Genomic DNA, 16,240 nt, shown 5'->3' with positions numbered 1-16,240 from the left:
AATTTTATAATAATAATGTGATTTACATATTAATTTTTTTGAGTAAATCTATCTATTCTATTATATAAAAATTAGATTTCTGCACTTAATGATGAAGCTGATGTGGCATGCTTCAGAGAGTGTTTCTCAATTTATTTCTTTTAACGCATTAAATACAAGTTATTATGATAAACTAACTATATCAACTAATTGATTTGATTAGATATTTAAATATCATATAATTTATTACAATTTATATCAATTTGATTTGGTAGTATTTCCTAATTTATTTATTTTAATATTTTGTTAGTATTTTTTAATTTATTTCTTTTAATTTATTAAATCAAATTTATTGTGTGTACTAATTAATTAATTTGATTAATTTATTAGTCATTAAAATAATAAATTTATGAATAAAATAGACAACTGAAATATTTTCAACTAATAATTAAATCAAATCAAATCATATATATTGAGCTAAATTCAAATAATATGAATTAAGGACTAAATTAAAATAAGATAATTTCTTACTTATTCAAGTTGAGTGCAATAAATACAAATTAATTTTGTTAGATAATCATAGTTGTCTGGTCTACTATATATAGATGGAAACACAAAATTATAAGAATCGTAATTTTTATCGCTCTTGCTATTTCAATTATTCTTTTCTTCTTCTTTTTTTTCTTTATGTATAATTTTTTTATATATAAATGTATCCAAAATGAGAAAGTACGGATGAGTGTTTTATTGATTGTTTATTCGATGAATATATCTCAATTCAAGCATTCTAATAGAAGTTGACCTGTAGCAATTCAAAGTGGCCAATGTATTTTTTTATAGTATTAGATAGAAGAATATTTATTAAAATGAATATATCCATTGTAATGAATTTTTTCAATTGTTATATTTTTATGTCAATCGTGTAAATTCTTTGAAAGCACAAGATAATAAAATAGGTTGACTTTAATATCATTAGAAGTTAAATTCAATGGTTCAAATTAGCATCACTAATTATATTAAAAAGGTAATTTTGTAATAATAATGTGATTTACATATTCGAGGACTCTTACCAGGGGCGGAGGATCTTTGGTTTGTTCGAGGACTCTTACCATGGGTTTAAAAATAAATACTTTAAGGTGTGTCCGGTCAAGGGTCGTCACCCCTTTTGGTTGTCGTTAGAAGGGGAGCGCCTTATTCCGACGTACTGGAGCTTTGGGGCAGGGTCTAACACATTCATTAAGGTGTCTTATAAGGGGTTGTCTGCTGTGGACAAAAAGGTTGCCGACGTACTGTTGGCAGTTTTTGGGAAGAATCACGTGAACCCCCACCTTTTGATGGGTGACCGGAAGGTCGGCAGGAACTATATTTGTGAGCTATTTTGCCTTGTTTTTTATTGTTCTTTTGCGTTGCTACTGCTTTGCTTGATTGTGCCGGTTTCACGACTGACTTGTTTACTTGCTTGTTGCAGTGGAGATGTCTGCTTCAGTGACAGGGCTTGAGGGTTTGTACAAGACCTTCTTGGCAGACAGTGACGAGGAGAAAGCTGACGAGAAGGTTGACGGAAAACCGGAGGGCCCTTCTAAGAACAAGGATCAGGCGATGCCGTCTTCTCGGGATACCGAGATGACGAAGAAGAATTCGGACGGGGCGCGCGTTTCTCCCATTCGCGAGGAAGCGGCCCGCCCCGAGCACTCGTCCTCTGCTCAACAAGAAGATGACGATTTAAAGCTTATCCCCACCCCCAAAAGGCAGAGGGCTTCCTCCAGCCCAGAGGGGGTTCTCACCGTAATGGAGCGGAACTTTGATACCGGGACCTTCATAGATTCGCAGCTGCTTCCTAGCACAGAGGATCATTTCCTTGGCACTGAGCTTTCGGGGCAGGCGAGGTGGATGTATTGTACCCTTCTTCGCGGTGCCGCAATAGCTCGGAAGGCTGAATTCGAGTTGTCGGGGATGCAGTCGCTGCGCAGGAAGCTCGAGTCTGCCGTCCAGGACAATAACAAATTCAAAACTCAAGTTGGAACTCTTCAGGAGCAACTGTCCGAGACGACCAAGAAACTGAAGGCTGCTGAGGAGAAGGCCGCGTCTGCCGAGGAGAAGCTGAAGGCCTCCGATGAGACCGTTTCCCGTTTAACCAAGCGGGAGATGACTCTGGAGAGCTAACTTAATGCCGCGCAAGGTTGGGTGGTGGCCTTGGAGGAAGAGTGTGACGTGGCCGTCTCGTCGGCTAAGGCCGCTAAAGCTGAGGTTGAGGAGCTTAAGAAGAAACATAAGGCGACTAGAGAGCGGAAAAGAACACGATCTTCATGACTGAGGAGGCCCTTAAAGCCCAGGTGAAGATCGTGGTTCCCGACTTTGACACATCAGCGATTGGAGTTTTCAAGACGATCAAGGATGGAAAGATTGTTGACATGCCGAAGAAATGAGCTCTTGTGCCTTGTGTTTTTGTATGAATTTGTGGTTTTTGTTGTAGAACTTGTTTATATTGTTATACTTTAAAAGTCGCTTGGTCGGCTTATTGTTATCATCGTCTTTGCCTCGGGTGGCGTTTTTACTTCGTCGTGTTACCGTTTTGTTGGTGTGAGCTTTGCGCTCGTGTTTGTTTACCGTTGTGTTGGTAGTTCGGCAGAGCCAGGTCGTGGCCTTTTGTTATCGTTGTAGCCGTTTGTAATGGCTTTGGTTTAGGTGGCCCCCGGGGTGATCAGTCCCGGGGTGCCGTATCGTGGTTCCATTTTAACACATCGTGGAACTTGTTGTCGCGTGATGTGTAAGTAGGAAAGAGAACAAATAGGAGTAAAATTGGTAGAAATGATAAGTAAACATTAACCGGTAATTAAACAAGTCTGTTACCATGGTAGAAACAAAGGTAAGTGATTAAGTTCGTTAGATCATCTGGCCGGCCTGCTTGATCTAGGGGTAAAACCTTCTCAGGTTACCCGTATTCCAAGTCCTCGAGACCTCCCTTCCATCGAGCCTCTCCAATTTGTAGGCGCCCTTGCCAAGCACTTCTCTGATCCTGTAAGGGCCTTCCCAATTTGCCGCCAGTTTGCCTTCTCCCTGGGTCGGTAGGCCGATGTCATTGTGCCGTAGGACGAGATCGTTTCGCTCGAAATATCTCTTGAGCACTTTGGTGTTGTAGCGTAGGGCCATTCTTTGCTTTAGTGCTACTTCTGACAGGTGGGCCTTTCCCTGGTTTCATCTACTAGGTCCTTCTCTATAGCTTCTTCCACCCCTTTGAGAAGTAACCGTGGGCTCGGCTCGCCGATCTCTACGGGTATTACTGCGTCTACCCCGTATGTCAGGCGGAAGGGGGTTTCTCCCATGGCGGACTACTCAGTTGTACGGTAGGACCAGAGGACTGAGGCGAGCATATCAGCCCACGCTCCTTTCTTATTGTCTAGCCGCTTCTTGAGGCCCAGCAAGATGATCTTATTTGCGGACTCGACTTGTCCGTTTGTCTGGGGGTGCTCTACCGAGGAGAATTTCTGTTTGATGCCCAAGCCGGCGAGGAACTCTACAAACTTCTTATCGGTGAACTACGTCCCGTTGTCTGAAATGACGACCTCCGGGATACCGAACCGAGTTATCACCTGCCTCCACATGAACTTTCTACAATTGGACGAGGAGATAGTGGCCAGTGGCTCGGCTTCTATCCATTTGGTGTAATAGTCGACAGCGACTATGAGATAATTGACTTGCCCTGGGTCAACCGGGAAAGGTCCCAAGAGGTCGACTCCCCACTGTGCGAAGGGTCGGGAGGACGTTATCAGGCTTAGTTCGGTGGCTGGTGCTTTGTAGAAATTAGTGTTCTCTTGGCACTTGACGCATTTTTTCACGAACTCCTTGGAGTCTTCCATCATTGATGGCCAGTAGTATCCAGCTCGAATGAGCTTCCTTGCTAGGGCTTTGCCCCCAATGTGGTGGCCACAGCACCCCTCGTGGACTTCTCTGAGCACGTAGTCCGTCTGGTCGGGGTGTAGGCACTTCAGCAGAGGTTGGCTAAGTCCCTTTTTGAACAGTTGGCCCTGTATGACCGTGTATTTGGCAGCCTCCCTTCTTAATGTTTTAGCTTCCTTCTCGCCTCTCGGGAGTTTGCCGTTTTGCAAGAAATCGGTGATGGAGTCCATCCAGGAGGGGCTTATCTTGGTCAGGTGGAGGGCAACCGCTGGTTCTCTCGTGATGCCTTGAATGAGGGAGCGGTTGCTGGTTCCGGGTTTCGTGCTCGCAAGTTTGGATAGGAGGTCTACCCGTGTGTTCCTCTCCCTTGGAACGTGTTGGACCGTGACCTCCTCAAACTGTTTGCTCAGTTCTTTAACCCTCTCTAAGTACTTCTGTAATAGTGAATATCTAGCTTGGTAGTTTCCAATTACTTGCGACGTGACGATCTGTGAGTCGCTGCATACTTCTATCCTCGTAGCCCCGACTTCCCGGGCTAAGATCAAGCCGCCTAGGAGGGCTTCATATTCTGCTTGGTTATTCGATACTGAAAACTCGAACTTGACCGACTGTTCGTAAATAACCCCGGTCGGGCTTTCCAAGATGATCCCGGCGCCCCCGGACGTTTGGTTGGAGGCTTTGTCTACATGGAGCTTCCACCGTATGCCCGTGTCCTCGGTTGGGTCTCTGGTTACTTCCACCAGGAAGTCTGCCATTGCTTGCGCCTTGATTGCATGTCGAGGCTCGTACCTTAAATTATATTGGGATAGCTCGATGGCCCAGGTCATCATCCTTCCCGCTAGGTCGGGTTTTTGGAGCACTTGACGGATTCCCTGGTCCGTTCTTACGACCACTTGGTGACCTTGGAAGTATTTCCGTAGCCTGTGGGAAGAGGTTAGGAGCGCTAGTGCCAGTTTCTCCAACTTGCTGTACCTAAGTTCTGCTCCTTGCAGCACTTTACTCACAAAGTAAAATGGTTGTTGGGCTTTTGCTTCTTCCCGCACCAAGACCGCCGCCAGCGCTTCCTCCGTTACTGCCAGGTACAGGTAGAGCGGTCTAGGTACAGGTAAAGCGGTTCTCCGACCAACAGGTTTACGAGCACAGGCGGTGTTGCAAGTATCTTTTTGAAATGGTTGAACGCTTCCTCGCATGCTGTGGTCCATTCAAATGCTATTCCCTTTCTCATTAGGTTAAAGAAAGGTAGGGCCTTTGCAGCCGACGCCCCGAGGAAGCGAGATAGCGCGGTGAGCCTTCCTGCCAGTCTCTAGACGTCTTTGACGCAGCCCGGGCTCTTCATTTGGAGTATTGCTTGGCATTTTTCAGGATTGGCTTCCACCCCCCTAGGAACTTCCCGGCCTCCATGGCAAAGGCGTACTTGAGAGCGTTGAGCCTCATGCCGTGTCATCGGAGAGCCGCGAATACGCTTTCCAGGTCGCTCAGAAGGTCTTCGGGTCGGGTGGTCTTGGCAAGGATGTCATCCACGTAGACTTCCACCGTTTCGCCAATGATGTCACCGAATATCTTGTTCATCGACCTTTGGTATGTGGCCCCTGCATTCTTCAGGCTGAAGGGCATTACCTTGTAGCAATAGATTCCTCCTGGCGTTATGAATGCCATTTTTTCTTCGTCTGGTCGGTGCATCGGTATATGATTGTAGCCGGAATAAGCATCCATAAAGCTCAGATACCGGTACCCCACCGCCGCGTCGACGAGTGCGTCAATGTTGGGTAGGGGGTAGCAATCCTCGGGACATGCTTTGTTGAGATCAGAATAATCCACGCACATCCTCCATTTCCTATTATGCTTTCTTACTAAGACTACGTTCGACATCCAGGTTGAGTAGTCAAGTTTCCGGATGAATCCTGCTTCAAGGAGGCTGGCCGTCTGCTTGGCCACCTCTTCTGCTCTTTCCTATGACATCTTCCTCCTCCTCTGGGCCACCGATCTAGCTTCTGGCTTGACGGCCAAATGGTGCGACATGAGTTGGGGGTCTATTCCCGGCATGTCGGCCGATGTCCAGGCAAATAGGTCGCCATTGGCCCTAATCAGTTTGATTAAAGGTTCTTTCAGCTCGTGAGAGAGATTTCTGTTCACGAAGATGAACTTCTCCTCCCTGTCGCCGACTCTAAACTTTTCTAGGTTCCCTTCTGGTTCGGGTCTCGGCTTGTCGCTGACTCTGGCATCCAAGTCGGCGAGGAACACTCCTGATGCTTCTTTGGATTTCTTTCTTAATGAGAGACTGGCGTTGTCGCAAGCGACTGCCGTTTCCAGGTCTCCCCTTACAGACCCTTCTGATCGTTCTTCAGTTATGAACTTCATTATCAGCATCCTCGTGCTGATGACCGCCCCTAGGTCGTTGATGGTCTTCCTCCCTAGGATGATGTTGTAGGCCGTGGAGTCTCGTAGGATCATGAACTCTGCCATTACCGTTTTTCTCCCTTGGCCTTGTCCCACGGAAGTCGGCAAAGAGATTATCCTGTCCGGCTTGATGAAGTGGTCGCCGAGCCCTACAACGCCGTGCTGGTGAGTCTTTAAGTCGGCGTCCTTTAGGCCCAAGGCGTCGAACACATTGCGGAACATGATGTTCGAGTCTACCCCCGTATCAACAAGGATCCGCTTGATGAGGCCAGTTCCCACTCTGGTCGTAATGACCATGGGAGGGCTTTCCGCTACCTCGTCGAACCATTGGTCGTCCGGGCCGAATGAAATGGATGGAACCTTCTTGTGGCTTCGTGCAAAGGATGTGGAAACCGCTAGGACTTTGGCATCTTTTTTATGTGCCGACTTGGACCTGGGCGCCACGTTTCTCGCCGTTACCACGTTCACTATGGTGAGGCCGTGGTCGTGGTCCTCTGGCTCTTGGCGTCGCTTTGCTGCCCGGGTCTTGTCTTTGCCTTCGTGGTCGCGGTTTCGTCTCCTTGGCTCCCTAATGAGGTGGGAGAACTCGGCTAACTTTCCATCCCTAATCGCTTGCTCCAGTGCATCCTTCAGGTCGAAGCAATCCTGTGTCTTGTGCCCGTAGCCCTTGTGGTAATCATAGTAGAGGCTCCTGTTCCCTCCTGTTCATTCCTTCAGAGGTCGGGGCTTTGAGAAGATCCCCTTCTAGGCTATTTGTTGGTAAACTTCTATAATCAGCGCGGTGAGGGGGGTGTAATTAGTGAACTTCCCGATACGAGAAAACGGCCTGGGAGTCTTACTCGGACCGCCATCCCTGGCATGTTCTTTTTGTCTTTCTCCGCTCCCGTGATGCCGGGTCTGATTGTAAGAGGGTTGCCATTTGTTGGCAGCCACGACCTGACTGACTTCTTCATCGTTAATGTACTCCATGGCTACACATTGGATCTCCTGCATTGTCCATACCGGCTTTGTGGTGAGGTGCTTTCTGAAGTCCTCGTTTAGGAGTCCGTTCGTCAGGCACAAGCTTGCAACCGAATCCGTCAGCCCGTCGATCTCCAAGCACTCGTCGTTGAATCGGTCTAGGTATTTCCTGGTCGGCTCGTCGGATCTCTGGGTCACTCCAAGTAGATGATTAGGTGTTTTGCCTTCGCGATTCTGGTTGTGAATTGGGCTAGGAAGGCGCGGCTGATGTCCGAGAACCTGGTCACCGAGCCCTGCAGGAGGTTATTGAACCACCGTATTGCAGGTCCTTCTAAGGTGACCGGGAAAGCACGGCACCTTACCTCGTCTCCAACTCCCTCCAGGTTCATTCTTGGGTTCCGTCGTACCTCATGTCCGTTGGCTTGTCAAAGTGTTTTGGCAGCCGGACCTTGAGGATGGAACGATGGAATGGGGTTGCGCTCATTATCACTAGTCCCCACGTTCTAGTTGTTCTTCCCTCGTCATCCTCCCGACGAGCGTCCTCACGGTTTCGCTCCATGGTACGCCTATCGTTCCTGGCGTATATGAGGGGGTCGTGGCGTCTTCTCACGCATCCTCTCTCCCTGTCATTCTCAGCCTCAGATTGTGGGCTAGTTGTTCGTCGGGAGCGGCTTCTTGAGACAGAGCGGGAGTGGCTCGATTCGGGAGTTTGTTGACAATGTTCCCGGTCTGCCAGCCAACGCTCTAGGTCTTGCATTCTGTGGCGTAATTCTTACATTATTCTGGCGCTGTTGTCGCCAGTTCCCCCGAAGGGTTGCCTTTCGGGAGATCGAGTGGTTCGTCGTAGAGGGAAATTCGTGCGTGGCCGGGGAGGGGCCGCAGAGGCTTCCCCTCTGCGCTCGGTCTCACGGCCTGCTCCTCCTGGGCCCAGTATAACTTCCATTCAGGCGATTACGTCCCCACAGATGGCGCCAATGGTCGGTAAGTCGGGTACCGGACGGATCGAGTTAGTGTCCCGATTGATGAGGGGGAGATCTCGCCTGATCGCAAGTTACCGGGTTGGAATAGACGACATCCCGAGCACTTCGTGTGAGGGGGGTGTCACCTGCAAAGACAATCCGACGCTCTAGTCAGCAAAGTATGCAGGCGAAAAAGGGTTGATTGGTATGTGACGTACCTTGGGGGAAGGGTAGGACCTTCCCCATATATACCGTGTCAGAGGTGGGCCCTGCAATGACAGGCCCACCTTCTTTGATGCTTCCTTCGCACAGCTGTAGCAAAGCTGTCAGTGACGCGTGTCCGGGTCGGCAACCGGACATGTCGAACCTGACCGTCCGGGTCGGGTAGTGTTCGGGTCGGGCCGGCCCGCGAATGGTTTGGGCCAGGCCGTAACATTATACTTTCAGGTTTTTCTCTTTTTAATATTAGTACTGTTTCGTCCGCAGCGGCCGAGGTTAGTAGCCTTCAGTCGAGCACCTGGATACGCGGCTGAGTTATACGTCATCCAGGTATAAGGGTGTGAGCTCAGCCTCGGCCCTCTGAAACACGGCGGCGGGAGCTCCTGCACAAAGCACTCCAACGCTCAAGTAAGTTCGTGAGTTATCAACGAATAAAGAGTAATAATCAGAAGTAAGTGTAGAACCTCCGTCCTTATGGGTGAAAAGGATTGGTTTTTATAGACGTTTTTGGGTTGGTAGTAGACTTAGTAGGTTCCGATATTCCTGGTCAGAGCCGTTATTAGTATGGAGGCGTGTTTGAGTGGTGTAGTCTGTTCTGGAGGTGACGATTTTGGGGGATAAGGTTGTTCTTCTGTTTTGTTTCCGATCTTTGAGGTCGGTCTATAACTGAATCTGTTTTGCCGATTATTGTGTGGTACACGTCATAGTCCCCCAGGTCGTCTAGTGTTCTGTATAGATCGGTAGATGAGCTTTTGTTGTCTTCCGTATGTGGCTTAAATGTTGATTTTGATAAAATTTGAAAAAAGGTTTTATTTGTGTCTTCGTGAGTCGTGTCCCCTTTATTGCATTTTTACTGTCTTTTGGGTTTCCAACGTTCTTTTTAGTGGGTGTGAATTAACTTACCCACTTCAATAGTGGGCTTGCAATAATAGCCACTTTTTATTTTGGAAATTACGCTGCATTGCTTCCTCTTCTCTTCACTTTATTTTTGCTATGTCTTCGAAAGGTTAGTGTTCCTTGACTTCTCTTTGACTGTTTTCTTTTTTGTCTGTTTTCTCATGGCCGGAGAGAAATTAAAAGAGAAATCAAAAGCTGTTGAGTTTAGGGAGGGTGATCCGTATCACTGGGTTCAAGACGATGTAAAGGCCCGTTCTTCTTCTTTTGTTAGTGTCGAATCCCTTTCCGAGTTGAGGGGTGTGGACTTTGTTAGGGGTGGTTCAGGTGTTGTCGTTGAGTTTTAGCCCTGTTCTAGTAGTGATAGGGTTTGTGAGAGAAGGGGCGATTGGGAGTATTTTTACATGTATACCCCATGCATGGTTGAGCTTGGTGTGAAGTTCCCTTTTTCTTCTTTTGAGTGTGACGTCCTCACTCAACTTAACTGTGCTCCATCACAGTTGCACCCAAACTCGTGGGCGTTCCTTCGTGCCTTCCAGTGTTTGATGGATTATCTCTCCTTTCCCTGTTCGTTGCCTCTGTTTTTCTCGCTTTTTCAGGCGAAAGGGGTTCGTAAGGGTTTGTGGGTTTGTCTTAGCAGCTATCCGGGTCGGTCCCTATTCCTTCTCTATAAGTCTTCTTTTAAGAACTTCAAATCTCTCTTCGTTAAGGTTCGTTCGTCTGAGTCTGAATACCCCTTTTATTTGGATGATGAGCTTAGTGAGAAGTTTCCTCTCTATTGGTGTTCTGAGCCGAGCCAAATCCTTGAGGCTTTCGAGCGGAGTGAGGAGGAGGGGTTTGTGATGAATTTCCTTGTTGAAAGTGTCGCTGCTGGGGAATGTATGTCCATTCCTGATATTTTGCGCTTGTATGATTTGGGTGATAGTGAGGGTTTGAGGGCGTATATAGGTAATGCTTTTAGTATCCTGTTGTTTTGTGCTGTTCTTTTGCCAGGCTTCCCTAATGATGGTTTTTTACAGGTGGTCGTGTTCCTTTGTTGGATCCGAACAAGCTACAGTCTTTCTTAAATAAGAAAAAAGAAAAGGGGGTTGGTGATGCTGGTGATCGGAAAGATGGTGGAGAGCAAGCTTTCTCTTCTGTCGCTCATCCTGCGTCTTCTTTCAAGAGGAAGAGGGATGATGTGTCCTTGGAGGTTATATTAGAGAGTGGTCAGGAGGCTGTAGGCGGTGGTGATGTCGCTTTTGATCGTCAGAAGAAACTCCACGGTTTTCTTGCTGGATCTAGTTCTCATTCCCTTTGGAATGAGCAATTTAACTTTGCCGAGCTTTCTGATAAAGCATCACAGTATCCCGGTGACATGCTTATGACTCGTCGGGTTGGCATGGAGGCACTTGGCAAATTTGTTCAGGTAGTATTTCCATTTGCTTGCTTTCGATTTTTTGTATCCTTGTTCTTACCTTGTTAAAGTGTTCGCAGGTTGTTGCTTCTCGTCTGCTTTGTGTTGGCCGAACTGTGGAGTTTATTGGTGCTGAGCAACAAGAGGCTGTGGACAAGGTTTCTGATTTGGAGAAGTCTTATGGTGCTCGGATTGCTGATATGGAAAAAACATTGAAGGAAAAAGGTGATGCTGTTATTAGCGCTGTGGCTAAGATGAAGGAAGCTGAAGACGAGGTGGTTCGCCTAAGAGATCAAATTCGGCTGTTGCAGACCGAGGTTAAGGAGCATGATTTAGCTAAAAGTAAGCTTAGTTCCTGTGTTCATGAGTTAGAGGAAAATGGGATGGAAATGTTTTCTTATGGCTTCGAACGTGCTGTGAGTCAGGTTGCTTTGTTGGCACCTGAGTTTGATCGTGACCAGTTTGATATGACTAAGATAGTGGTCGGTGGAAAGTTGGTTGTAGATGGTGTTGTGGAAGAGCATGATGAGAATGCCCCCCTGCTTAGTTCGTTTTGCTTTCATTTGATATGTACTTATGATTATTTACTGTTTTGGGTTTGGATGACCGAGCTATGGTCATCATTTTTTGGATTTTGCATGGCCGACGTTGGGCCAGGTTGACAATACTTTGTTTATGATCGTTTATAGCATATGCTTTGTTTTGTTATTTGTTTTGTTTGTAAGAATTTGTCACGTTTATTTGGATATATTTGGGCGTCCGGCCTCATTAAAACCCTCCTTAGGCAAAACCCTTCTTTTGGGAAAAAAAGCTCTAAGGGGGAAAAAGAGTACCTTCATTCGCAAATTTGTACAAACTATGATATATACATTTTGAGTGAAGAGATATTCCAGTTTCCTGGTATGGTATTGCCTTGTAACGTTTGAAGTTGATATGCCCCCTTGCCGAGCACTTTTGTTACACGGAAAGGGCCTTCCCAATTTGCGGCAAGCTTACCATGTGCTGGAGGTCGCCTGGCCTCCTCTGTTCGTCTGAGCACTAGGTCGCCCTCCATGAATTCCCTCGGTACTACTTTCTTACTGTGTTTTCTTTCTGCTATTCTTTTCTGGGCTCTTTGTTTGATGGCGGCGATTTCTCTGTCTTCTTCGGCTAAATCAAGCTCGGCATTTCTGGCGTTGAGGTTTTGTTGTTCGTTGTATAGCTCGGCTCTTAACGTCGGTACTCCGACTTCAACAGGGATCAGTGCTTCTGAGCCATAGACTAGCTTGAAGGGTGTTTCGCCCGTGGTGTTATGTGCTGTGGTGTTGTAACTCCACAACACTTCTGGTATGAGCTCGGCCCATTCTCCCTTTGCATTGTCGAGCTTCTTTTTTATTGCCTGTAACACAATTCGGTTAGCAGCTTCGGCCTGCCCATTAGTTTGTGGGTGTTCGACCGAGCTAAAACGATGTTGTATATTAAAATTTTTTAGGAGTAAACCGAGCTTATTGTCTGTGAACTGTCTACCATTGTCTGATATTATCTCTTTTGGTATTCCAAAGCGGCATATTATACTTTTCCAAATAAAAGATCGTACCTTTTCGGCTGTTATCTTTGCTAAGGGTTGTACTTCTATCCATTTTGAAAAGTAGTATATGGATACTAAAAGGAATTTTACCTGTCCTGGTGCTGTTGGAAATGGGCCGAGGATATCAAGTCCCCATCTGTGGAACGGCCAGCTTACCTCCATGCTATGTAGTACCTCGGCTGGCTTTTTCGATATGGCTTCATGTTTTTGGCATTTGTCGCATGCTTTGACTTTAGCTATGCAATCTCTCTTCATGGTCGGCCAGTAATATCCTATTCAGATTATTTTTGCGGCGAGAGCTCGTCCTCCTATGTGGTTTCCACATACTCCTTCATGGACTTCGTCCATTACCTCTCTGGCCTGATCTTTTTCTAAGCATCTTAGCAGTGGTTGTGAGAAACCACGTCTGTATAGCTCCCCTGCTATCTTCGTGTAGAAGCTTGCTTTACACCTGAACTGTTGAGGGTTGAGCTCGTCACTAGGTATGATACCTGTGTATATGTATTCAAGAAAAGGTTTTCTCCAATCGTGGAGGTGGTTAATGTTTTCTATACATAATAGTTCAATGCTGGGCTTTGTAAGTGTGCGTTGTGATAATGCCGATGTTTGTGTATCCGCCCTGGTGGCGGCGAGTTTAGATAGTATGTCTGCCCTGACGTTTTGTTCTCTATGCACATGTAATATAGTAAAAGAGCTAAAATTTGAAATAAGATCCTTTGCTATGAGCCAGTATTGTTCCACCAAAGGATCTTTTACCTGGAACTCTCCTCGGATTTGTTGCACCACCAGGAGGGAGTCGCAATGTGCTGTTAAGTTCTTCACTTGGTGGCTTAGGGTGAGCTTTAGTCCCGCTATGAGGGCTTCATACTCAGCCTGATTGTTGCTTGCCGAGAAGTGGAATTGGAGGGCTTGCTCAGCTACCACCTCGTTTCCCTCCTTCAGGATTATGCCGGCACCACTTCCTTCTCGGCTTGATGCCCCGTCCACATGCAACTCCCATGTTTTATTATGCTCGTCAGGTGTCAGTTCCGTGATGAAATCGGCAAGAACTTGTGCCTTGAGGGCCGATCTAGGTTGGAACTGAATATCGAACTCTGAGAGCTCAATTGACCATTTGGTCAATCGTCCTGCCAACTCTGGTTTTGTTAATATTTGCCTTAATGGGTGATTTGTCCTTACTATTATTGTGTGGCTTTGGAAATAGTGTCTCAGTCTTCTTGCTATGACTACAAGTGCCAGGGCTAGCTGCTCTATCTTCGGGTACCTTTGTTCCATTGGTTGCATGACTCTGCTGACGAAGTATACTGGCTGTTGTGTCCTTCCTGTCTCCATGACAAGGGCCGAGCTTATGGAGTGATTGGAAATAGACAAGTATAAATATAGAGGTTTACCGACTTCAGGTCTTTGCAGTACGGGGGGTGATGATAAGATGGTTTTAAGCTCGGCGAACGCCTTCTCGCATTCTGGTGTCCACTGGAATTGTTTATTTTTCAAGATCATCTGGAAGAATAGGTATGACCGACTTGATACTGCTGGCAAGAATCGAGAGAGCGCGGCTACCCTCCCTGCCAGTTGCTGTACTTCCTTTATCGTCTTGGGGCTTGTCATGTTGAGTATAGCTTTGCATTTCTCAGGGTTTGCTTCAATTCCCCGGGAAGTCAACATGAATCCGAGGAATTTGCCTCCTTGGACTCCAAAGGCGCATTTTTCTGGGTTCAGTCTCATATTATATGTTCGGATCTGCTCAAATATTTCCCTGAGGTCGTCCCAGTGTGTCCGAGCTTTGGTGGTCTTGGCAACCATATTGTCTACATAGATTTCAATGTTCCGGCCTATTTGATGCCGGAATACTTTGTCCATCAGTCGCTGGTAGGTTGCACCTGCATTCTTTAGGCCAAATGGCATAACTCTATAACAGAAATTACCATGCTCAGTTATAAATACCGTCTTGCTTTGGTCTTCTGGATGCATTAGAATCTGGTTGTACCCAGAGTATGAATCCATGAAGCTCAAGCTTTTAAAACCTGAAGCGTTGTCTACGAGTTTATCGATGCATGGCAAAGGATAAGCATCTTTAGGACATGCTTTGTTTAAATCTGTAAAGTCGACGCACATGCGCCATTTACCTGAGCTTTTCCTTACTATTACCACGTTTGAGAGCCAGGTGGTGAAACAGATTTCTTTGATAAAGTTGGCTTTGAGGAGCTTTTCTGTTTCTTCTAGGGCGCTTTTGATTTCTCCGCACCGAGGTTTCTCTTTTTCTGGGCTATAGGTCGGCTTGTCCTATTCGTGGCCAGTTTGTGGCAGATGATGTCTGGGCTAATGCCGGGCATATCTGCCGGGGTCCATGCAAATAAATCAGCATTGTCTTGTAGTAACTTTATCAGTTCCGATCTCTGTTGTCCTTTTAGTGCTTGGCCGATGTAAGTTACCTGTCCCGAGACTTGGGTTAGTTGGATTTTATGTAGCTCATCTGCTGGCTGAGGTCTTTCCTGGGTGTCTCCTCGAGGATCAAGCTCGGCCAGAGACAAAACTTCTGTGCCATGTATTGATTGGACCTCATTTTGTTTATGGCTTGTGTCCGATCTCTTTAAACTGGAATTATAGCATTGCCGAGCTTGTTGCCGGTCAGAATGTATTGTCGCTATTTTGTTATCTTGTGCCTGAAACTTAACACACAAATGATAAGTAGATACGACTGCTCTGAACATAGGTCTTCCGAGGATGATATTATAAGGACTAGGGCAGTCAACTATTAGGTACTGTATGTCTAAGGTCCTTGATAACGGATTGTTTCCCATCGTTGTCCTTAGCCATATGTAACCTTTGATCGGTACTCTCTCACCAGAGAACCCTACTAATTCTCCGGATGAGGGCTGTACTAGTTTTTCAGATAGATTCATTTTTGAAAAAGTAGAATGAAAAAGGACATCTGCACTGCTACCTGGGTCCAAAAGGACTTTTCTTACCAAAAGATCACCCGTCTGGATAGATATTACCACCGGGTCGTCTGAATTCGGAGCGGCCGAGCATACGTCAGCTTGGTTGAAAGTGATTTCCAGGTCATATGTATTTTTGTTTGGCGGTGTTGTTCCTTCGATTGCTAACATTGCACGGTAGCTTCTTTTTCTTGCTGAGATTGTTTCTCCTCCTCCTGCGAACCCCCCGGATATGCAATTTATGACCCCTTTGGGTGGGTTGTTGTTTGACCATTTGTTGGTGTCTTTGTTGGCCGAGGTTTGCTGACGTTCTTCCTTGTTGCTTTCCCTGTGTTTTCTCCCCTCGATGTACTTATCCAAGAGGCCTTGTCGTGCCAATCTTTCTAGGAGATCTTTAGCTATCACGCATTCGTCGGTTGTATGACCATATTTCTGGTGGAAGGCACAATGTTTGCTTTTGTCGACGAATCGCTGATCTTGGTAGCTCCCTGCTCTGATTGGTGGTTTTATAATCTTGGCATTGAGTATTTCTTTGATTATCTTTTCTCTCTTTGTATTGAACCTGGTGTAGTTATCGAATTTTGGGGTGAGCTTGAAGGGTTTGCCGAGGTCTTTAGTGTTCGCCGATCTGGAAGGTCTGTCATCCTCTTTTCTTGGTCTCCTATCGGTTTTGTCGGCCTCTCGGAGCTCTTCGATTTCCATTTGCCCTGCTGCTCTTTCCCGAAACTCATCCAGTGTTTTTGGTTTGGTCACCGCGATTATTTCTCTGAATTTTCCGGGTCTGGGACCGGCTTTGAGGGCATGTAGGTGGACGGCCGGGTTTAGGTCAGGTATTTCCATGGTGGCATCCGTGAACCTGGTCATATAATCCTTTAAGCTTTCTTGTGGGCCCTGGCGGATGGTACTGAGGTAGTCCGATCCATGTACATAGATCCGAGCTGCTGCAAAATAGTCGATGAAAGACCTAGCTAGCTCTTCGAAGGAAGCGATTGATCCTGCAGACAATTTCGAAAACCAAAGCAGAGCAGCCCAG

The 16,240-nt window shown here is 46.5% G+C and overlaps 1 protein-coding gene across 1 annotated transcript; it reads right to left on the bottom strand.

Annotated features, from left to right (window-relative positions):
* On the bottom strand, positions 3,516-5,066 carry LOC107620202. Its single transcript, XM_016322401.1, has one exon. It carries the CDS (start codon positions 5,064-5,066, stop codon positions 3,516-3,518), a length of 1,551 nt encoding a protein of 516 aa, XP_016177887.1.

Source organism: Arachis ipaensis, chromosome B10 (assembly GCF_000816755.2).
Source record: "Arachis ipaensis cultivar K30076 chromosome B10, Araip1.1, whole genome shotgun sequence".
Taxonomy (NCBI): Eukaryota; Viridiplantae; Streptophyta; class Magnoliopsida; order Fabales; family Fabaceae; genus Arachis; species Arachis ipaensis.
The sequence above is the reverse complement of the archived record's forward strand: the minus strand, read 5'-3'. Positions and strand labels throughout refer to the sequence as shown.

Excerpts from the sequence above, each read along its gene's own strand:
- LOC107620202 (XM_016322401.1), bottom strand. The coding sequence starts at position 5,066 with ATGCGAGGAAGCGTTCAACCATTTCAAAAAGATACTTGCAACACCGCC.